The sequence below is a fragment of the Balaenoptera musculus genome, chromosome 16 (assembly GCF_009873245.2).
Source record: "Balaenoptera musculus isolate JJ_BM4_2016_0621 chromosome 16, mBalMus1.pri.v3, whole genome shotgun sequence".
Classification (NCBI taxonomy): Eukaryota; Metazoa; Chordata; class Mammalia; order Artiodactyla; family Balaenopteridae; genus Balaenoptera; species Balaenoptera musculus.
Genome location: NC_045800.1, coordinates 49,571,692 through 49,595,160, shown reverse-complemented (window position 1 = coordinate 49,595,160; position 23,469 = coordinate 49,571,692). Strand labels below are relative to the sequence as shown.

General features: G+C 53.4%; 1 protein-coding gene across 1 annotated transcript in view; it reads right to left on the bottom strand.

Moving 5' to 3' along the window:
* Nucleotides 1–4,811: 4,811 nt before the first annotated feature.
* LOC118882410 (anthrax toxin receptor-like) overlaps nt 4,812–23,469 on the bottom strand; it is a 44,603-nt gene continuing 25,945 nt past the window's right edge. Inside the window, 9 exon segments of the mRNA XM_036828078.1 lie at nt 4,812–4,901; nt 4,903–5,040; nt 11,213–11,290; nt 11,698–11,781; nt 12,896–12,934; nt 14,429–14,635; nt 15,644–15,734; nt 16,309–16,378; nt 20,454–20,552. Of these exon segments, the coding sequence (XP_036683973.1) occupies nt 4,812–4,901; nt 4,903–5,040; nt 11,213–11,290; nt 11,698–11,781; nt 12,896–12,934; nt 14,429–14,635; nt 15,644–15,734; nt 16,309–16,378; nt 20,454–20,552 (896 nt within the window).

The window sequence follows — 23,469 nt, the reverse complement described above, 5'->3', positions numbered from 1 at the left end:
ACATCATACCAGCTTCCTGCCATCCTGTCCTCAACAAGCCACCTGGGCACCCAATGCCTGAAGCTACAGGACAGGAAGGCCCCTGGGGGGTGAGGGTGGGACTGTAGGCAATGCCCATTAGCCCCCTGTGCCTTCTGCCCCCTGGGCCCCCAGGGTTAGACTGCTGCTGATTTAGGCCCAGCCCATCTCTGAGACAGTCCCCAGCCCTGCCCCACCCAGGGCAGGGCCCCCGCCCCTGGCCTCCTTCCCCTTTATGTCCTTCTGCCTGCATGATGAGCACCTCCTGTGGCTGGCCATCTGCTCTCTGAGCCAGAGTTTGCTTCCTTGGGATGCCTACCACCCATGGGTAGCAGAGAAATAAGGAATGAAAATTCTGGATTTCCAGTTACAAGGAATCGTATCTTTGGGTTGAAAACCCCTTGTCATCTTTGAGCTCATGAGCTGCAGTGCTGGGCATCCTGAGGTCCCCTGCAGCCCCAGAATCTCCACAAGGATCATGAGCGTGGGGCTGCAACACATGCTTCCTCAGCTCTTCACATGTCAAAGGTGAGGATGAGCGGCCAAGGCCCTTCCCGATCTTGCAGCAAGTGGGTCCTGACCCAGCATTGCCTCAAACTGCCAGGAACTCATGGTGCAGGAGCTGTCTCTGAGGGGCCACCACTGTGTATGTGAGTGCAGGGACCTATGTACACAGTCATGTTCTGTCTTCACACAGCTAGGGGCACTACGGAGGTGCGGGTGACCTGCCTGGGGTCATCCAACTTGTCCATCACAATGGAGTTGAGCAGGACCTGTGGCCTTTTTGTCTCCAAAGCTTGTAGGAGTCTTTTCCCAGGACCCCCCTCTTCCCCAGAACCCACTACTTGAAAAGAGGTGCTCCTGATAAATGGCTATTATGGGCCGAGTTGTGTCCTCCCCAAATTCACCTGTTGAAGCCCTAACCCCCAGGACCTCAGAATGTGACTGGAGATATGGTCTTTACAGAGGTAATTAAGTGAGGTCATATGGGTGGGCCTAATCCAACATGACTAGTGTCCTTATAAGAAGAGGAGATTAAGACACAGGCAGAGGAAAGACCATGTGAAGACAGGGAGAAGACAACCGTCTACAGGCCAAGGAGAGAAGACTCAGAAGAAATCAACCCTGCAGACTCCTTGATCTCAGACTTCTAGCCTCTAGAATTGTAATAGATTTCTGTTGTTTAAGCCACTCAGTCTGTGGTACTTAGCTTGGGTACAGCCCAAGCAAATGAATACAGTGGCTTTGCTGTTAACTGAACCCACACTGCACCACTCCCTGTTTCCTGTACCTAAGGGTCTCCCCTCTCCACCTCCACTGCCAAGTCAAGCCCTGTTCTCCCAGCCATCACAAGCCCAGTCTGTAGACTGGAGGCAGCAGGCAGGTGTGGGACCTTCATAGAAGGGGCAGGGGTTGGGGGCAGGGAAGAGCAGACACGAGGGGTTCTTGCTTGCCTACATGGCCCAGCTACCTAGGGCGTCAGGAGGACAAAGTAGGTGGGAGAAATGAGTAGGAATGAAGGATGTAGGGTGACAAGGGCAACTCATGGAGAGACAGATGGGTCAGGCTCCTTAATATGCTGAAAATACATTGGAGGTGCCTGCTCAGCCTACTGTCAGGCTCTCAAAACTGCCCCCGGGCCCCGTGCTGGGCCTGACAGCAGCCGTGTTTGTACATGACCCTGGTGGCTGGACCAGGCATGGACATCTTTCCCCCAGTGATGGGGCGCTGGGGAGCAGCCAGGCAACCTGAGCGGAGGACCAGCAACCAGGAACTGTGCACAGGACGGCAGAGATGGGCGAGAAGGGGCAGACGCACAGAGAGGGGGAGGGACAGAGGCCAGTGACGACATGGTCCAGAGCGCAGGAGGTCCTGCAGGAGAAGGCCAAGCATGGACCCCATGGAGTTGGCAACATCTGGTCCCACCGGGGCCTGGCTGCCTGTCCACTCACGCGTGGGTCGGGACCCACAGCCACTCCAGCCCTGTCCTTCTGGCATCGGCTGTGGACCCTGCCTCTGCACAGCTTGGAAGCAGGTCAGGCTGGGCTCTCCTGTGTGGAGACTTCAAAGGGCAGGATTTCTTAAACTTTTCCATGAAAATCCCCGGTAGATGGAGAACATGAGTCAACTGGGCCACATTTTGACATGGTCTAGGAAATGTGTGCAAATCGTGTGGTTCACCTGAAAGATTCGTGGTTTAAAAATGGGCTCGTTCATATTTACGAGCATAGTTTCTGTATGCTCCGAGAGCTCCTCCTTCTCCAGGGCCGTGGCTGCCCCTGAGTCACCCAGGGCCCGGCCTGCAGGGGCCCTGCAGTCCTGGTGGCTCTGGCGAGGCTGGGTCCCCAGTCCTGCTCACCACCCAGCCACCTCTCCGGAGTCTGGTGACGGGCAGCCCCCGTCTGACCCCAGACCTCTGCCTCCTGCCCTCTCCACTCTACTCCCTCACTCAGAGGCACAAAGCATTGCCCCTCAGGAGCTTCAGTCTTGACACAAGATGGAAAAGAGGCTGACTTCGGGCACTCGTTTCCCACTGCGAGCAGCCAGGCAACACCAAGGGCCCGGCTCCCTGCTCGGAACGTGGAAAGGAAAGCAGAATGAGAGCATGACACAGAGCGGACATGTGTGCAGACTGCCCAGCACAGCGCCACTGGGAGCCCCGGGCAGTGCTTGAGAAACGGAGTTCCCTTCTGCCACCCCGACCTCCTCTGCATCCTGGGCACACTCGGGGTCCTGACGCACAGACAAGAGGGTGGGAGGACTGCTGTTAAGGCCACAGCTTTGCCAGGTACCCAAGTTCCCTCGCGGGGGCACGTGTGCATGGCTTCTACTTGTGTGCTTGTGGAGGAGGCCTGTGGCTGACCCTGCGGGGGTCTCGGGGAGGTTCCCGGCTTCCAGAGGCTTAAGCCTTTGGCCCAGGCTTGGAGGTCCATCTAAGTCTACAGGGGCTGCTTTACATAACACCAAGAGGCACTCAGAAAATGTGCGTTTTTGTTGCCGTAGTCTAAAATAAGGAAGAAGCACTGCCCAGTATATTCCTCTGTGTACAGGTCTCAGCTTGGGGCAGCTCAGATGTGAGACCTGTTACGTAAAGCTATCCTGCTCCATGCCAGGACTCAGACAGAAGGGAGATCTGGGACAAAAGGCCGCCCTACAAGTCAGGTATCAGCTGAGGGCTGTGCCCCCTTTCCTCTTTACTAGGGTGAGGAGCCCCTGGTTAATGCCAAACCAGAGGGATTGGATGAGCTAGAACGAAGGAAGGCAGGGGGACAGAGGGGCCCAGGGGGAGACTGCCGAGGAAACTCCCTTTTCCTGCTGTCTCCTGTTACGGTCCACCGCAGAAAGGGAGGCCGGGGTCGGTGGGTGTGGGTGCCGAGCTGCGGGTTTGTGTCCCTCCCAGATCTCCCCTGACCTGATGAAAGTGATGACTGCCTCCCTCCTCAGTTCAGGGGTCAGGAAGGAGTGATGGGCTAAAAATGAGAAGGCTCTCAACATCCATTAATAAACAGACATGCGGATTTCAGCCAGGGTCACCTTAGGCTCGTTATGAAATCACAGATACACTTCTCCATTTAGGGTCACAGAGTCTCAGAGATGGGCATGTACTATTTTACAGGTATCCACAGACACATAGATATAATGTAGGAGCACAGAACCAGTTTCAGAAAAGTGTCCCTGACCCTCTCAGGCCTGGACAATGCTTTCACCAGTTACAAACAATCTAAAATATTCCACTTCTAAGGAAGAGATAAAATCTCTCTATAGGATTTCACATTATTTAAACCCCCTTTCTGCCTAAAAAAACAAAAGTTTCACACATTTTCCTTGGTATCGTGAGTACATTTTCCTTTTTTGAACATAGGGAAAGTTATGGTCATCACTATCCATCCACTTCAATCAGTACAGATGAAAAACCCAAACCTGACATATTTTTACCTCTAGTTGTCTTACAGAAATGCAACTGAAAGGCATAAATATAACATTCAAGGAGATGGGAGTGAGGGGGGGAGAGTAGTTCAACTTACTATCAATACGGATTAGGGACAACTGGTTATTGCCCCAGGCCCCCAACCCCGGGGGACCCCACCTTGAGTGCTCCTGTGGGCCGTATGCCCGGCACTGGAGTATCATACAGACCCCCTGGGTGGTGGGGAGGACACGGCATGCTAAAACATCTCTGTCGGGAGCACGGTTTCTTCTATGGTGGCAGATGGCAAATAGGGGAAGTGGAACTTTATGGAAATGGAGAGACTCCTCTGAAACTCCCCTGGGCCTAGGCACCGGTTGGTTTACCTGGAAAGAGAAGATGCATTTCTGGAAGATGCACTTCCAGCTGGTGAACTGTAGAGGGCCTCGTCTCTTTCTGAGACACGTTCGCAATGGAGGTAGCCAAAAAATGGAAACCAGGAGCACGGAGTGAAGGAGGTGAGAAATTCAAGTACTTCTCTCTGCGTCAGATTAGGGAAGGAGACACAGGATAGTATTCATGTTTCAAAGACGTTTTGGGCTTTGTTCAAAGAACAGAATTTGACTAAAACCCCATGCGTCCCAGCCCTTGGTGACAGATGAAGACCAGGCTTTGGGGAGTGGGGCTCATCATGTCTACATCCACAGGATGCCGGGGTGCTTTGTCCTGGCAGGAGCAGTATAGATACATCTCACCAGGTAACAAACTCTGATCAGCAACAAATTCCAACGCCTTTTGACTGTAAACCAAGTCTCAGTATATATGTCTAATTCAGCAAACAAAGGGCTCTTAACAATCTTGGGTTCTTGGTGCTTTAGAGGTTGGGCTACGGGGGCTGGAGTGACAAAGTGGCTCCGCAGCGTGGCCGGGCAGGGGGAGAGACGAGCGGCTGCATCCTGGAGGGAAGCCTGGAGCACACGGGCGGGGGGGCATTGGCACCGTGAGCAGCAGCTGTTGATGGAGAAGCACTCCCGGCTGGGTTGAAGGCAGACCTTAGGGCTGCAGTGCAATTGCCCACAGTGGGGCTTCATTAGGGCAAAGTTGAGGCACTTCCCCTGCAGGGGACAGAAGAGAGAGAAGGTCACTAGAAGCCACTGGAATTGGGAGCAGAAGGTTGCGGTTTCCCTGGCCTCTGGGGCCTGCCGAGCTCCTTCTCTGTCTCAAGCCCACCTTCTCCTGCTGCCCAGAGTTCCCTGATCCCCCTGCTGGGTCTGTCTGGGCCTGTTGGTCCCTATAGGTGCTCCATGTGGTGTGCAGACTTCAGGCTTCCGTGAGCCTGCCATTCACGCATGAAGTATTACCTTGAGTGCCTGTGAGTGACAAAGGCCACTGAATGCTGCCTGCTCCTCCTGAGGCTGTCATTTTCATCACCCTAGGTTTTAAAATCCTTAGTAACCCTTTAGAATGATTGTGATTTTCCCTGGTAATGTAGCCACATTAGGAAAAGAGAACGCCTAACCCCCCTTGAATTTGAAAGAATGTTCTTAACAAATCTTCGACACCTTGAGCCTGACCTTGTCCTCTTCCATACCCACAGGGATGTCTGATCCGATGAAACTTTCAGGAAATACACCCTGCTTTGGGACCTGCACCCCTTGGCGCAGAGCAGAACCAGACCCAGAGATGGGAAGGGATTTCTCACTCTGACTTTCCCCGGCATGACAAGCCTGAGATAGTTTGGTAAATGTCACTTTCTAGCAACTTTCTATGTAAAATCACCTTAGGCTTCAATAAGTTAATATTTTCTCTTTTACAGATAAACATTTTTACTTTTCCTGATTATAAAAGTAGTACCTGCCCATTATAGAGAACCTAAGCAACACAGGAAAATATTCACGAGGAAATACATTCTTCTTTTCCAACCACCCACGATAACCACTATGAAGAGGGTCCTGAACTCTCTGCAGACAGCAACTTCTTTGATCATTTATCAGCAATTCCCCTTTTCTGATCTCCACCCCCAGCTGGCCATTCTCCCTTCCAGATGCACAGCCCAGGCTTGCCCTCTCCTGCCACCTTCCTGCGGGTCCTGTGTCGTCCAAGCTCACCTCCCCTGCCTCCTACTCTGCAGGCCTCTTCAGCCTCTAGGTCCCCAGGCCCAGCCTCGGGGCCCACTCTGCCCGAACCCTGTCCTGAGCCACGAGTGTCTCCGGCTGCCCATCCGTGCTCTATACCCACTGCCTGTCCAGGCCCTCAGCTCCCTTCCTAGGCCAACTCAAGTGTCTCCTCTCCCCTGGTCACCTGGCCCTTCCCCTCCTCCCCTCCCCACCCCCAATCCAGGCCTCACGGAATCAACTTCCTCTGGCTTCCTCTTCCTCAACTCACACCTTCAGCTATGCTTCCTCACTGTCTGGGAATCCAGCCCCAGTGCCCAGCCTGGCCCACCAGGCCACCCAACCGCCGGCTCCTGGCCCACTGCCAACATTGCCCGCATGCACCCAAAGTGTCCCTGTGTCTCAGCTGCACCCTCCGTGCTTCTCAGCTGCACCCTCCGTGCTCCTCTGCTCCAGGGTTGTCCTCCCCGCCTCTCCGTTTCCCATATCCAGACTACCCATCCTCTGAGGCCGCCTCTGCCCTCCCGCAAGCCAGTCTGGGAGCGCCTGGGCCACACAGCCCCCAGGGCACTGGAGCTGGTTCCCTCTTCTCTCAAGCCCACCAGCAGGGTTTCCCTCACTGGCAGGACCTTCACCCTTCCTGCCCTAGGACTGCACCCCAAATTCCTTAACTACTCTTAACAGTTCATTTACTCAGGTGAATTTTAGAATCATTTTGATCAAATTCCCTAAAAATATTCATTACAATTTTCACTAAAGCAGCATTAAGCCCATGAATTCTTTTGGGAAAAGCTGACATTGTGGTCTAGGTTTTTGTATTTTCAAGTCTTCCTTTATAGCAAAGAGTGAAGTTTTGTGGTTTCTTTTTATTACAGGTCAGCACACATTGTCACACCTGCGCATGGGTAAGTTCTTTTATTGCTACTGTGAATAGACTGGGATCTTCTATTTTTATTTCTAAGCTCCTTTATTTCTGCTTATTTACTCCAGAATGTGAACAGACCGTTCTAGACCTAGTGTCTACCATCTGCTGTGGGATCCCTTTGATTTCCTCAAAGCACGACTGCAGGGCACCTGTGCTGAGGCCTGGCTCCTCTCCCTCAGCCGCAGCCCGTCACTGGGAGCTGCAGGGGGGACGTGTACATGGGCTGAGGGAGAGGAGTGAGTGGCTCCAGGTGGTGGTGGACCCTGGGTAGTGGCAGAGCCCCTGAGTCTGTTGTGTGATCATAAGGGGGTGAGGGAGGTGACTAGGGGCTGAGGGGGGTCTCCCTCCCCTCTGGTTTTCTATTAATGAAGAGATCTAAGCCAGTGACCAATTACTTCTTACATCAACTCAGCGACTCCACAGTGAAGGGATGTTTAAGAGATTGGCAAATGGTTGATTGAACCTTAATCTCCAGTGCTTTGGAGCTTTGGTTCCATTTCTGGATTTCCTGCTTATTACAGAGGGAAGTGTGTGTGCACGTGTACGTGTGAGCGTGTTTGTATGTGTGAATGTGTGTGAGAGAGTCTGTGTGTGTGTGAAGAGTAGGGGGTGAGGGTTGTCGAGGATGGAGGAGCAGCCTGCCATCACTGTCCCAAAGTTATGATCTGGGACTTTCACAAAGGTCACTGTTTTGAAGGACATCTGTCAACTTGGGACTTCCTGGAGGGCTGAAGTCCTGCCCCAGCTTTATCACACACACCTTGGTGCTCCCTCTGTGGGTGGGGTCAAAAGATAGGAACTCAGGAGCTCCTTGGCCATGAATGCATCATATGGCCTCTCTGCAGCTCTGATCGTTACCCAGGACAATTGTTTCCAGTAAATATTTATGTGTTCATATTTAGAGGAGGTCTGCAAGCAACACAGTGTGAAAATAAGAAATTATCATTCATAATTGTTTGTACATCTAACACACTGCACAGAGGAAGGAATTACTTTCCAGTTGTTTCCCTGTCACCGTGATAGCAGGTTACAGGAGCCGCAGGCTGGACTTGGAAGTGAGCCTCCCTGGGCTCTGTTCACAGCCCTGCTGTACCCCTCCAGAACCCTGTCACATTGAGCCCATCGTGAAACATCAGAACCTCGGTTTCTTCAGCTTCAAAATGCAGAGCAGTGATCACCTGGCAGGACAGAGAGGCAGCCAAGCACGGGGTGAGGTCTGGGCCCTGGGCTGTTGGTACTGGCCTTACTGCTTCATGGCTGTGTGGCTGGGCAGGTGACTTAACTGCGCAGGGGTCAGCTTCCTCCCCCGCAGAGTGTTGGGAGGATGAAAAGAGTGAGCCTGTGTAAAGTACTCAGTGTCTGGCGATCCCTACTCTGTATAAACGGCCGCTGTTGGGAGAATGAATGAGATCCTTGTGTAAAGGGCCTTGCATGGTGGTGGCACCCAGGTCACACTCTCTTGGAGACAGTTGTATCACTGTCAGCATCACATTCAGTGAGAAGTGGAAGGTTTCCCATTTTTACCGGATTTTCCTGAAGGATCTAGGAGAACTGATTTCCATGAACTGAAGGGGCTGCCCTGGAAAAGGCAGGGAAGGAAGAGAATCAGGACCTTGGATGGGGGGCAGGGTTTGGCTCAAGACTAAGAAACTAAACTGAGGCTTGCTGTGTCATTTTGTATATGTGTGTAGGGAGAGATGGTCTGGAAGGGACCATTATTAGAAAACTTCCTCTGGGGATGAGAAGGCGATGGGGCAGAGAGACACAGTTGTTTCACAGAAGGTTACAGTAAACAAGAATGACTGCTTCTGCTACAAAAACACTGAGATTTTTGGTAAACTGAGTCTTTGAGAGTTTTCTGCATTGTATTGTGCTGAAGTGCAGAAACATCTGGATTCATTGAAACGAGCAGCTGACTGAGGTTTTAGAAGGCAGTAGCTCCTACAAGTTCACCCCCAGACTCCGCTGTTCACATTCTGAACACGTTCACATCCGCAAGCCTGACTGCAATTCCAGTCCAGGCTGAGGAGTTTGGAAACAACCTCCCTGTGGATCGGGAACTGGAAGGAGGAGAGGTTGTGCGCCTGTGCTGCTGGGAACCCCCTCTCCTGCGGCTTCTGTTTTCCAGCACAGCCTGGTGAAGAGGGTCTGGGCAAGGTTCTGTCTGAGCAGAACACGGGGTGGTCTGCAGTGAGCAGACGAAAGGCTTATGTCTGCACATTCAGGGCTGGGGTTGGGGGCCGACTCTGGTCTGCAGAGACTGCAGGTCTCAGCTGACACCATGTCTTGGTTCATGATTAACTTTAAGCCTGGGACCAGAGCACTGAGGGCTTCAAGAAAGGAATCAGGACTCACTCCTGCACCTACTGGAATACTGGGGTATCCACAGAAATCCTACAACACTAGGGTCTCCAGGACTAAGGTTGGGAGGGACAAGGTCAAATGGGATGGGGGCAGAGGAGTGGGAGGGGTCACATCTACCAGGCACAGTTACAGGCTCCCAGCCCCTCTCAGGATAAGCAGGGTTGATTTCAGGTAGCTCTGGCTGCTGCCACTTACTCTCTGGGTGGTCCTGGCAACTCCCTTGACGTGTCAGGCCTCAGTTTTGCCTCCAGCGAGCACACAGGTCACTGTGAGCCACAGACTGCTGGGCGGACTCAAGAGCTGGCATTGCAGGGGCCTGGCAGAGCCCTGGGCAGCTATAAGGCCCCCTAATCCATCACTCTGCCACTTCCCCAACCTGAGCTTCGAAGAGTGGCCCTGGGAATGGGACCATTTCAGAGAGGTGCTCAGCGCCCCTGCCCTTACCTCGCTGGGCAGGAAGGCCATACCTGGCATCTTCCCTTTGTCCACCCTCTTGTCTCTTGCCTCCCTCCGCTTCGGCCCTCTGTCTTGCTCTGTCCCTCCTGATCCTGAGTGAGCATCTCTGGGTGGGTGTCTCCACTGTTCAGGGCATAAGGCTGGGGTGGGGCTCTTATGACTATAAAGGAGCTGGTTCTGGGAGAGGCTCCAGGAGAATCAGGTGGAAAATGGAGCTTCTGTGCAATCAAGGCTGGGACTCAGAGCTCGATTCAGACCCAGAACTGGGAGCCCAGCTGCCAAAGGAGCTCTGACACCACTGTCACCAGACAGTGTCTCTGCCGGGTGTGAGCATGCCTCAGGTATGTAACCAGCAGTGTCCAGAGGCTTTCAGGCCTGTCTAGAGTTTCCAAACGCCCACCTGCCCAGCCACCAAGAGCCAGTGTTTTCCTGATTCAGTGAAGGTGGTGAGCGCAGCCCTCACTATAGACCCTGGGACCACAGCATCCTCTAGGCCGCTGGCCCGGTCTATGCAACGGGTCTGAGTTTGGAATGGCCAGGCAGATGATTTTCAGGCAAACCACTGCTCTCCTTGGGCCGCAGGGGCCTGAGTAGGGCAGCGTCTGGTAGTTTGGGGGTAACCATCATGAGACCATGAGTGCTGACCCAAAAGCAGGGCAGAGCAGTTAAGAAAGGTGGGCCCAGACTCAGAATTCAAGTCCAGCTCTGCCCCTCCCAGCCGTTGTGACCTGGGACAAGTCACTTAGCCTCTCTGCGGGTCAGTACCCCCTTGGTAAAGCTGGGATAATAGTTGTATCTACCTGTACAGTTACTGGGAGGATTAAAGCACTGAAAACATGTAAAGTTCTTAGGTTAGCAACTGGCCCACAGAAAGGACTCAATAACATTGGTCATTATTGTTAAACAACAAGGATGACAACTAGAACAATTTAGCTTCTCCCCACTGTCACAGGCACTGACACAAGGAGGGCATCTTTACTGCCTGGTAAAACCAGTCATTGCTGGCCAGACAACATTGGGGAGGGGGTGTCACCATGTCCTCCACCACTCCTGCACCTGAGTGACCAGCCCAGGAGGGTCTCATGGATGGGGTGCAGCCAGCAGTCCCACAGGGTTGGGTGGACAGTGGGGAGGGATGATGGACGGGAGGCCAATAGGCCTCTCCAGCCCTTTTCATTTAAGATTGGAATTGCTGGGCATTGCTCTGGAGAAGAAACGTCTTGACACCCTTGAGACAAGGATGCAGGGGAAATGCACGGGCGCCATGTTGAGAATCGTCTGGAGGCTCATGAGTTCTAGGTCTCCACGTCTTGGGCGTTCTTCTCAGCAGATGCCGGGACAGGGCTCTCTGACCCACAGTCCCGGGGGCAACTGTCAAGGGCAAAAGCAAGACCCCAGCCATGCGGAGCATCCCTGTGCCCTGCTTACCATGTCCCTGGGCGGACACCACATCAATGACATCTGGTTGCAGCGCTGGACAAAGTCACACAAGGTATCCAGTTTTCCCTGAAAAGCAGATGTGGTTGTGAGGAAGCTACAGGCATAGATGCTGCCTCTAGAGGGGTAGTGTCCCCTCTGACTTGAGATGGCCTGTCAGGGCTCTGTCCCCACAAATTCCATGAGACAGCACTGCAGCCACCCTTTGGGGCCACCCACCAACATCCAGAAACTTGGGCCCATGCCAAGGGGGAAACCCTGGTGGTGATGGGAACATGAGCCCTCATACTTTTTGGCCTCCCCTGGGCCACTGGGTCGGGAGGGCTTTGGCTTTTCTCTGGCACCAAGTGACCGTAGTCCAGTACCCATAGCTCATTTCCATGCCTTATGGGTCCAGACCTGTGCATGAACCAGCTACCCTCACCTCCTGCTCCCCAGCCTTGGCGTCATCACTCCTTCCCAAGGGCCTTTCTCACCTCCATTCGTTTCATCCTGCCTCCTTGGCACCCACAAGGGACAATCACTGTGGGGCATGACATTTGACATGTCTCCTCTGGCTCCTAGGAAGAGAAAACACCGTTTGCGTCCTTGTCTGGCAGCTCCTCGGTGCAGACAAATGACATCTGTTGCCTGGGCACCTGTCAAGTACTGGCCACTCAGCAAATGTTTGTCGGAGAATCAAGGACAAATGAGCAGCACCCAGCACAGTAAGAGAGTGGCCTCCCTGCGAAAAACACACCAACTCCTTTTGGTTTATAAAGATGGCTCTTCTCCAAATATCAACAAACTCTATCCTGTCCCCTTGGTTCCTGGCGGCCACCCTTGCAGGAGAAGCTGGGCGTGAGGCTGTGCCATGTGATGGAGGCTGGCAGGGGTGCGGGCATTAGTAGATGACAGGGCTGTATTCACCCGACTCTGGCAGATCCAGCCTTCCCGGGCCACACTGCAGCCAGTGTAGACGTCAGCCCAGGCAGTGACCCTGTTTCCCACCAGATCTCAGGCCCAGGTCCCCCTGCCTCGGGACACGGCACCCCTGCTCTAACTACTTCTTATGGGCCCTGGTTTGGGCCCCACCCTGGGTCAGCCCCAGCCTCCTCACCTGACCCTTGGTCCCTGTGCTCACCCGGGCTGTGCCTCCCTCAAAGCTCAATGCCCGGTAAGAGTTCCTCCACCCTCCTCAGCTCCCCAGTCCCTAAAGGCCAACCCTGCCAAGACCCTCACCCTGACCTGAGACAAGGATAAAGACCAAGGAAATGGAGCCCAACATACATCAGAGGCTGGGGAGGGAGACCAGGTCCCTAAAACCTGAGGATCCTTTCTCAAAAACTCACCTGAGTCCTGGGAAGGACCATCCTACAAACAGTCCTTTGGGAATTGACAAAAAGCCCATTTATACCAGGAGGGATCATAGCTGTGATAAAGGTCCTGGATCAGGCCGTGCTAGGAGTTCAGGAATGATATTGTCTGGGTGACATTTTCTGAGCCCACTTCTTCATCTGCATCCCTTCCTGCCCTCTGTCACTCTCTTCTTTCTGCCAGCTCTCTCTGCCCAGATAGGTGGGAGCTGGAGGGGTGGGGGAAGTCATATCCCCATACACAGCAGGGGGCCTCTCTGTGCAGGTGAGTGTGTACATCAGGCATGCTGACAACATCAGGACCAAACATACCACTTACCCTTTCTGGTTTCTGCACTGGTGGCGGCTCCTTTGTAGTCTAGAAAGGAAATGGTCAAAACTGAAGTGGTCAAAGTTTAGTGCCCATAAAACTCATCTCTACTGAAGCGATGCCTTCTGGGACCAGGTCTTTGCAGCATGAATTGGCTTCCCTCAAATCTCACACCCTAGCCTGGGGATCACAGCTCCTCCCTAACGGCTTTTTTCACCTCCATCCGTCTTTTCCTTCTTACTTGGTACCCACAGCAAGGGACGATCACTGTGGGGCATGGTGATAATCACAGGTTAGAAGGCATGGGGAGGGCTCCGGCTCAGCCATGCAGACAGGAGGGGACCATGCTCAGCAGCAGTAGGGGGACAGAACATGGCCTTTTGGGGTGTCAACCTAGGTGCCCACTGTCTGTGGGTCTGCAACCAACAGGCTCCACCTCCCTGAGCCTCAGGCTCCTCGGTCATCAAAGGGGAATCGGTACCTCCGTGGAGGGTCAAGGGGGAGACAGGCAGACTAAGGCCCCTGGTCCCTGGTAGAGTTTTCAGCAGCAGCCCTGACATCATATGAAGACAAGAGAACACTCCCCACACCCCTCCTCCTCTCCCCTTCCCTCCCTCCCCCTGCAGCCCTCCCTGCCTCCCAGCCCTCAGGGATGACAGGCCACCTCCCTCTCCCCCACCCTGCTTTCTCTCCTCACTTCTCGCCCTTTGCAGAAATCTGACCTGCTGGCTTCTATGCTGCTTTGCTTGTCCTTTCTCAGCTCTGCTTCTTCCTCTTCTTCACCTACCTCTGGCCTGTGTCCTTGCAAACCCAGCCAGCCAGCGCCTCTGCCTTCCCACCCACGCGGGGCCAGTCTCTGTCCTTTTCATTATAAGGACACCTGCCACACCCTCTGAAGGTGACATTTACCCTCAATGCTCCCCAGCTACCAATACCAGACCACACACCAGATGGTGAGCTCCTGTGGGCAAGGGTGGTGGCTGCTTCATTTCTGCCCCTCTGTGCCCAGCACGGGGCCCTGCACATCCTGGTGACTTAGTGGTGACTGACGACGGAATGACGGAAGGCACCGGAGATGGACAGGGATCCATGCTGCTTTCAAAGGCGCAGCTGCCCCCGGGGTTAGCATCCTCCCGGCCAGCATCCTTCTCCCTTTGGGCCATCAGTGCCCTTGCAGACCCCTCTTTGTCCCCCAACAGTGGAGATTCCTGGGGCCTTGGTCTACCTGAGTCCTTCAGAAGCCTGACTGCTGTGGGGCGGCCCTGGTCTCAGGAGGTCTGGGGTCTTTTTGCCCCAGGGGCCAGGACAGCCCATAGGCCGCCTCCCTGTGAAGGTGAAAGCACGAAGCAGGTGGCCCCCTAGAAGCCCAGGCTGTGTCTATGCCCGGGATGGGAGGACAGAGTCTGTGCCTTGTTTGCTTGTGTGTTGGCCCTGGAGCTGATGGGAACCCACCCACAGGCAGGATCATGGGGCAGGCATGGGCGTGGTCCCTTGGGGGTTGGCGAGGGCTGGACGCAGGCTGTGCGGGCAGGGGTCACTCACCTTCCTGCGGCACAGCCACCAGATGCACCAGAGCACCAGGAGGAACAGGAGCAGGGCTGGGATGAGGGCAGAGAAGTAGAGAGGGTTGACATAGGGGATGAACTGTGGGGGTGGTGATGAGGGAGGCTCCTCGGGAGGCTGCTGGGCAGTTGGTGGGGCAGCTGGTGGGGCAGCTGGTGGGGCACTCTTGTCATCTGGTCCCCCTTCCTACAGAAAAAACACACAGCAGAGTCCCGGCATGGACCAGGCGCCTGCTACATGGATCCCATACCAGCCCACCCTGTCCTCCCAGGCCCCCTTCTACTTGGTTGCCCCACCTGAGGAGACAGATTCTAGGAGGTCGGGGCTGGTACCCAGAGAGCCACTGTGGAGCCCTGGGCCACAGACCCCACCGCTGGCCCTGTTCCGAGACTCTCCCTAGAGCCCTGTCAAGGAAGCCCAGTCCTCCGTGCAGTGACAACCCAGCCCTCACTGCCTGCCTTGGCTGAGAGTACAGGGGTTTTGTGAGGATCACAAAATGCTACGACACACAGACGGGTGAGGGAGGGGCTCTGGGGCCCCAGAGAGGTGTGGGTGCAAGAGCAGAGGCAGGACACCCTGCTCACCTCCCCATAGCCTCTCCCCGCTACTTCCCCACTCTGCAACCTCGGGCCAAGCTGACTAAGCACGGTCACAGCTGCTCCCACCCTCCTGACCCCTGTGCCGGGGACCCCGACTTGGAGGGCCCAGGTGTCCCAGAGGCCCTGGACCCTGTCCCCTAGTACACAGTGCCCCAGCCTCTCCCGCTCACCCCGGCTAGAATCCAGGATGGAGCCTTGAGCTCCCCACCACAAGACTGGGGCCAGGGGAGCTGGCAAGGTGGATCCAGGGTGGGCAGAGCCTCAGCACTGTTTCTGGACTCTGCTTAGGGCTCTAATTGGTCTCTTCCATGTGCCTTCAGTGACACTTGGTTCACAGAGAGAGCAAAGGTTTGCAAGGCCAGGACAGTAAGGTGTCCCCCAGGTGCTCTTTTTAGTAGCACTCTCAAGGCACTACCCAAGCCTCATGGGGGTTCAGATCCTGGAGGTAGGGCTAAGGGCTCCGAGCTACCTGTGAGATGCTGCTCAGGGGCCTGTCTGCACAGGCTACCTGCTGGGCCTGCCTGGGGCGTTGTTCCCTTCGCTTGCCTCCCCAGGGTGCAGGGTGTCAGGACAGCCTTAGATGCTAGAGCCTTACCCTGGTACTTGCACAGTTCTTGCTGGTGATGCTAACATTGTTGTTGATGACGCTGACACCATTGTTCAGGCTAACTTCAACAAAGACCTCCCTAAAGCATAGAAGGGGCAGACAGTGACTACCAGGCCAGACAGACATAGTTCTAACACTTGGCTCAAATTGTAGCTTATAATATCTCCTCACTGTAATGACTTTGAACATCAGGCATTCAGGGCTACCAGAGAGCAGACGGCAGGGGTAAGGGGAGCTCATCCCAAAGTACTACGAGGTCAGCTTCTGCAGTGAAGGCTGACCAAGCAGTGAGGATCCCTGCATGGGGTCAGATGTCCTCGTGGCTATGAGTGAAGTGACCAGGGATGGCGGTATGATGTCACCATCCCGACTCCTCTGTATGTACAGAGTATGTGAATTTAGCTCCAAAAGGCTGCCTGGAGCAAAGGTACCATCCCTGGGGCACATCATCTCCTGCATCCTATGCTCCTCAGCAGAGCCTGGGCCACAGATCGCTGAGCACCTCTGGGGACCACCAACCAGGGCAGGTGTGAAGGATGCCCTCAGTCCTCCTGGAGACAGACATGTGCTGCCCCAGTAGAGGTGGCTTCCTAAATTTTTTACACCTCATGGTAGCAAAAACTGCCCACTTGGTCCCTGGGCTGGGCACTTACTGATCTGGCTTCTCTATCTTTACTCCTGGGCATGTTATACTGGTATCTTTCACAGACTTGGCTTTTATATCTGAAAGACAATCACATGAGAAGAATGTCAGTGGACTTGTCCACCCATCCGCCCCTCCCCTTCTGCCTGCGCTTGGAAGCAGAGCTACCACTTTGGCAGAAGCAGCTTCTCTTCTCTGCCTTCTTCTGACACCTACTGTGCACCAGGCACTGTCAGGGCTCTGGTGTTTAGTGGGAACAAGGCAGGCAGAGGCCCTGCTCTCAAGGACCTGACATTTGCAGGACTGGAGAGGGAGACAGACAATAAAGTAACAAACAATGAACAAAATAAGCGTCGGAGTGAAAAGTGCAGTGACATCAATAAGCAAGGGACAGTATAGAGAAGGGAGGGGAAGGGACAGCTTCTTAGGAGCAGGTGACCTGTCCTTTTAGAGACTCAATTTCTCTTTAAGAGAAAGTGAAATATTTATACAGGACATGATGGGATGTCTGGGATTTGATTCACAATAATCAATGGTGAGAGTATCAGCAAAACCAGGTTGGCCAGGATTGGTAATTACTGAAAGTAGGGGAAGGCTGCTTCAAGGGCATTATACGATTTTTGCTACTTTTGTATGTTATTGAAAATTCCCATTAAAGATAAGGTCTCTCTGAGGCAGTGTTCCTGGAGCTGAAACCAGATGAGGGGAAAGGCAGGGAAAGGTCTACGGAAGAGGGTCCGGGCTGTGGGCACCTGTTCCGAGGCCTGAGGCATAACTAGCTGAGCTTGTTGTGGGAAAGAGGTGAATGAAGAGAGGGGGCGGGGCCTCGTGGGCCCTGGGAAGGGGTTTGGGCTTTATTCTAAGTTCAGTGAGCCTGTGGCGTGGCTGGCCAGGTTCGGGTAAGTTTGGACACAGAGGTAGCAGGGCCTGCAGGTGGACTGGATGTGGGATGAGAGCAAAGAGGAGTCAAGGACGACGTGCAGGTGAGTGAGCAGAGCGCCTGGGTGGGTGGTGGTGCCATTTATGGACACAGGGAAGCCTGAGGGGAACAGGGCTTCTGTGTTCGTGCTTGTTCTGTAACTTTGTGGGAGCTGGGAGGTGGCACGCCGGAGGCTCAGACAGTCTGTAACTAGTAGCTGTGGAACCTTCTCCTCTCCTGAGCCCTAACTCTTTACATTCTTGTAAAAAAAGATGGGAAGGCCCAGCTGCTTTGACTGCTGGCTTTCCTACCAGCTTTCTCCCCACCCTGCTCAAACTTCCCCAGGTCCCAGACTACCCCTCTGAAAGTTAGAATCAATGGTCCCAGAGGGCTGCAGCGGTTCTGACATCGGTGATTTGGGAGGAGAGTCCTTTCACTGGCCTTTTTCATGACACAGGCTTCCCAAGGCCCTAGGAGCTAGGTCACCACTTCCCGGGGTCTGGAACCACAGCTCTGCACCTGCTGCCCTGTGTGGACAGATGCTGGCCTGCACATTTTTGCTGTGTAGGATGAAAGCAGGTTCTCTCCTAGACTTGCACCCACAGGGTTGTGATCCAAGGTTAGGGATGAAGTTCTACAGGAGGGGCCATGCTCAGGGCCACGCCTCTAGGGACATGTTCTGGAGCATCTCCCTAAAAGTGGAGATAGTTTTAAATGTTCTTCTTTGAAATTTATTCAAAAATAGGCTTGTCGTCTGTTTAGAAATATTCTCTAATTTTTACAAGACTGGAGTCTAGGTGTCACTACCTGGACACTTAAACTTCAAAAGCACACAGATCATAATCAAACTAAAGATTTTCCTCTTACATTCCTAATCTGTTAGTGTTTTTATAGTCTCCTTTTAACTTAGGGGCATTTTTTGGGGAACTAATACGTCTCATGAAGAAGGCTCTGCGTGACGCTCAATACTTTCCTCAATTCCACTTCAGTTTTTCTTCTATCATTCAGGAAAACTGGGGTTTACCAGCTGTATTTGAGGTGTTACAGGCACTTATCTGTGGCTTTGGAATCAGGGGTAATGTTTTATTCTTTACTTTTTTGTACTTCCTGCTTTCTACTGTGTAGCATTGTTATAATCAACAATCTCTAATAATTTTTATTGTTTTTTGCCGCAGGTCAGGGCTATTCGCTACAGAATGGTTCATTTCCATGTGGAAAGGTTTTTGGACCTAACTCAACTGTCAGATTAGCTGTGAACTTTGGACGGTGTTAGTCCTTTGTTGGGACTGAAAATGAAAACTAATCGCCGAGTATAGTTAGGGGAAAGGATCTGCATCTGAAGGATAGGATGGTTGAGATTAGTGTGAAAAAAATTCCAGAGGGGAGCAACTTACTTTCCATAGGCTGTTCACAATCCAGAACAGGGAGAGGGAGGTGACGGCAGGCACCCCACATACTAAGGGCCCAGAAAAGCATGGTTGACTGGAAAGCAGTTTCCAATATTAACGGATTAACTAAATACTTCACTTGCCACATTTAAAAAACTTTGTCTTAAAATATAAAAACTTTACATACTAGCGACAGACAAAACGTATAGAAACCTTGATTAAAATATTTCTTCTTTATGCTTCTCTATATTTTCTAAACTGTTTTGCCATATGTTTTAATCAGAGGAAAATGTAATTAAAAAGAACCAAATCAATCCCAATCAGTGCATCAGGGCCCCTGGCGATAAACAGCCCTGTACGGTCACTTCTGGTCAGCCTTGACTACGTGCAGTGAGGCGGTCAGCAGAGGAGCCCAGGACTGTGGGATGGGCTCTCCCGTGTGAGATCCTGGTGCTGGTCCACCTCAGAGAGAAACACTGGTGACATCTAGAGTGGGAAAGCAATATAGCCATGGACCACAGGGGAACATCTGAACACATTTCCTGGAGGATAGGTTGAGTCCCACCTTCCTCAAGAACTCATCTCAGTGAGGTCAAAGGCCCAGACTGGGCAATCACATCACCTATGTCTACTTTCCAGTTCTTCCTGAACCAGCTTGTGACCTTGGGCAAGCTCTTGAATTGACCCTGACTCTGGTTTCAGGTCTACACAAAGGAATAACAATTGGTTTCTTTTGAGAATTAACTGGGATAGTGCATGTAAGACACTTAGCACATTAGCAGATGTAGTAGGTGCTCAATAAACATTAGCTCTCCACATAAATATGTTACTGAGTCCTAATCACTCCTGAGAAATTACAGACCAAGGGAAATCTAGCTCCCTGAGGCCATCTGCACACTATGTGGTGTGAGAGTGTGGCAATGGCAGAGCTCTGCGCATTCTATGCACCCGTGGAAGAAGGAGAGATGGCCCAGAAGTGTGATGGGGCAGAGGACTCGCTCTGGGTTTACCAGATGGCCCTGGAATGAGGAGTGTCATTGAACATAATATAATCATATTAAATCAATGCATCAGGGGAGGGTTGAGGAGGAAGAGGAAGTTCAACTGTCCCCAGGCACTCTGTGGGGGAGATCAGGCCCACCTCAGCACTGAGGACACATCTGCTTCCCCAACTGTGTGCTTCCTCAGGCCTCTCACCCTTCCTGGAGGGACACCTGGTGCCTGAGTATTTCCAAACAGTAGCTTTACATATGTGATAGGGCTTAGTTAGTGCACCTACCATACTGGCCCCATTTCACAGTACAGATAATAGAGGCTGAGAACAGAACACTCATTAGGTCAAGATCACACATGTAATGTGGGCCAGAGCCAGGATTCCGGGGCCCAGGCCTGGCAGTTGGCATCCTCTCTCAATCCCAGGTGACCACACGGTCCTGGGAGAGCTCAGTGCACCTGGCCCAGACTCAGGGCCCTGGGGCCGCCTCCACTTCCCACCAGCAGACTCGTGAGATTCAAGTCCTTGTCTCTCAAGGGAAGTGAGGGCCGAGGAAAGTGTGGGGGGAGTGTAGCAGTGAGGACAGACCCAGCATACCCAACCCAGCCTTGAAAGGTGTACGCCCTGACCCAAGATGCTCTTGATGTGCTAGGGATTGATCACTTCCTGGCCTGAGATGAAGGGAGCGGTGGCCAGGCTTCCCAGCCAGGTCCCTCCTTCCATTGTCCATGCTGCCTCTATCCTACAGTGTCCACAGTGAGTGGTGAGCAAGGGCTTCGACGGCCTAGCTGGCTCAGGGAACGCAGTGCGGTGTGGGAAGTGTGTCACTTCGCGGCATCAAGGGGGTTACTTACCAAAGAACTGCTTGTCGCTGAACTTAAATCTACAAATAACTTCATCCTTCTTCTTTGCATTATTAAATCCTTTTCCAGAAATCATCAATTCATTTTCATCTGCAAGGGCAACACCCAAAGGTCTGTGTTAGGAGGGGCTGAGTGCTGTCTTCCCTCTGATCTTGCAGTTATGACAGGCCACTCCATAACTGAATTACCAGGGACTCTGATGAGGAAGCATATGTGTCTGAACCAATATCTGTGTGCACACTGGGCCTCACCTGGTATCACAAAGGGTACAACTGAGATGGCTGGGCCTTGAGCACCCGGGGGCTTCTCACTACTGCCCCTGACCCATCCAACTCATTAAAGGCACCCAGTCTCATACCCTCCACGGGGGCAAACCCAGCCATAGGTTTCTGACTCTGAAGCCAAGGTCTTCCCTAAAAGGCACAGGCAGTGCTCTCCACCAGGCCCTCCCTTACACAAATGACAGGAACCCAGATAACGCAGGCTGAAGACAGTCCTGACTCTTCTCTGAGGTGAGCACACAAGCCTGGGTGCCTGTAGGGCTTTGTGACACTAGGGGGTCTGCTCCTCCTCCCTGTGTTTCTCTCTGCCTATGGCAGGCTGGAGACCCCAGGCGCAAGGCCAGGACCCGGGTGAGGCAAGGAGGAAGCGAGGACCCTGCCCCGGAGAATCCCCCATGGAAGGTGAAATCCTGTCTCAGCTGTGGTTCTGAAGTCTGCAATGAGTGCTCTCCCCCTCCCTCTTCCTGCCCCTTCATGTGCCTCACACAACCCCACAGGGATTCACCAAGCACCTCCTTCTGTCAGGGTGGGAGACACTGATTTGCTAAGATGCAGTTCTGGGCCATAGCCCCTCTGCAGGCTGCTGGGTCCCCACTGCTGCTTCCTGGCAACTGAAACAAATACTAGGGGATCCAGAAAAGGCAGCTAGTGGGCCTGACTTCTGAGGAACTGGCTAGGATAAATGCAAGTCTTCCTGCTGCTAGCCCGAGGTCATTAGCCTCCAACTCTGTCTCCTGGTTAAGGTCAATTAATTACTTGAGGTCAGTTAACTCTGAGGGACATGCCTCAGAATGCCAGCACAACCTTAGACCTGGCAGTCCTGATTCCTCCTGCAATTCTTCATGCAGTTCCCATCAGATCAAGGCTAAGTTTGCAAATTCTCTGTTCTGAGGCAATTAGATTCTTGGGCTGTAGGCTGAAGCTGGCCTGCTAACATGTTTTGATAGGCTTTTGGAAGCAGAAAGCCCCCATAGAGGACCTGGCGGTCCTGGCCTCATGGTGAAGATTGGACGCAGCCTCCTCTTCCACATGGCTGACAGGAGGGAGGGCGGCAGCTGAGGGCAGGGCCGTCTGATAGCCCAGCGCACAGCCCGTGCCACATCCTCAGGAGTAGCGCACGCTGCCCTCCGCCCGGACACCCTCCTTCCTCCTTGTGTCTCCTGCTGCCCTCAGCCCCGCTTGCATGCTGCTTCACCTTTGCAGCAGAGCCCCCTGTGCCCCAGGCACTGCCACTCCCAAAGGGGGGCTTCTGAACTCCGGCAAGTCTCCAAAGTTGAAGGCAGGGTGATGGTTTCAATATTTCAGCAAAAGAGACTTCCAGGTAAAGGACTTTTGCTTTGTCCAGAAAGCTGCTCCTTTTGCTTCCCAAACCCCTCCCCCTGCACCCCAATTCCTCCAACAGTATCAACCACAGGAAGAAAATGAAGTCACAGGAAGGTCTAAAATCGCCTTGCAGGGCTGCATGTCCCACGTACAGTCCACTGCCCACCAGCTCTGAGGCAGCAGGATGAACAGTCCCGGGAAGGGAGATGGATCCTTTCTGGAACAGAGAGCTTTCTCTCTGGAAGAAAAGTTGTACACCAGGCCAGCCGGGGGCTCCAGAGAGTGGAGCTGGGAAGGCAGGCGTCTCCCTGAGCAGGCTGGTGGAGCTGAGCATGAAAAGGGCATCTAGCCTGCCTGAGACTGACACGGGCGCACAGGTGGACATGACCTGCCCTGGGGCGGGCGTGTCTGGGAGCACCACATGCTGCTTGGGACAGTCACTTTGAGAGAAACTGGACACTGACCAACTGTGACCTGGGTGTTCCCTTAAGGCAGCAGGTCTACGTCTGGTCTTGACCCCAGGGAATTCCTTTCCCAAGCTCGCAGTGGTAAGCATCAGGATGGTCCTACAGTATGACTTCTAGTATCGACTTATTAGAAACAATTTGAATATTGATCAAGGGAGACCCATGAAATAAATTGTTCTATCCATGCAATGGAATACTGTGTAGATGGCTGGAAAGTACTATGTACTGTACGATCCCATTAATGTAAAAATATCCTTGTAAAGTACACTTAGGTAGGTCTTTACATATAAAAGCTGAACTCTTTGTGGTTGTTATCTCTGGAGAGAGTAGGATGGGACAAGGGGGACCTTATCACGGTGGGGGGACAGCCTGGACCCAGGCTGGTTGCAGGAGTGTCCCCGTCTGCGCAGTGTGTCCTGCCTTCATCCCGCAGGTCCTCCTGCCCCGCACAACCTGCCCCCCCCACCCCCCCAGAGGGTCTCTGGCCGAGACGCAGAGCTGGATGCAGGGCCTCAGAGGGAAGCCCTGCTCTGCACTGTGTCCTCCTATGGCCACCACTGCTGGGACCCACCTGCTGGGCTTCTTGCACACACTCACTCTGGCCCAGTCACATACAGGAAAAGGAGTGACCAGGTGCCGCCTCCAGCCTGCCTCTGGGGTCCAAGCCCCGGGCCAAGCCAGCAACACACAGGAGGGATGAATCCCCAAACCACGGTGCCGAGTGCCCCAGGCCAGGCCCCGCGCTCACCCCCTGTGAGTCCCTGAGGAGAGGTTCTAAAGCAGCAAACTAGCCTGGGGAGGAAGAAATCAGGGAGTAGCTGCCTCCAGGGGGTGGGGCAGGGATTGCCTGGGAAGGGAGCTGAGGGGACTTTCTGGGGGCAAATGTAGTGTCTGAGTCTTCATAGGGTTGGGGGTTACACAGGTGTGTGCATTTGT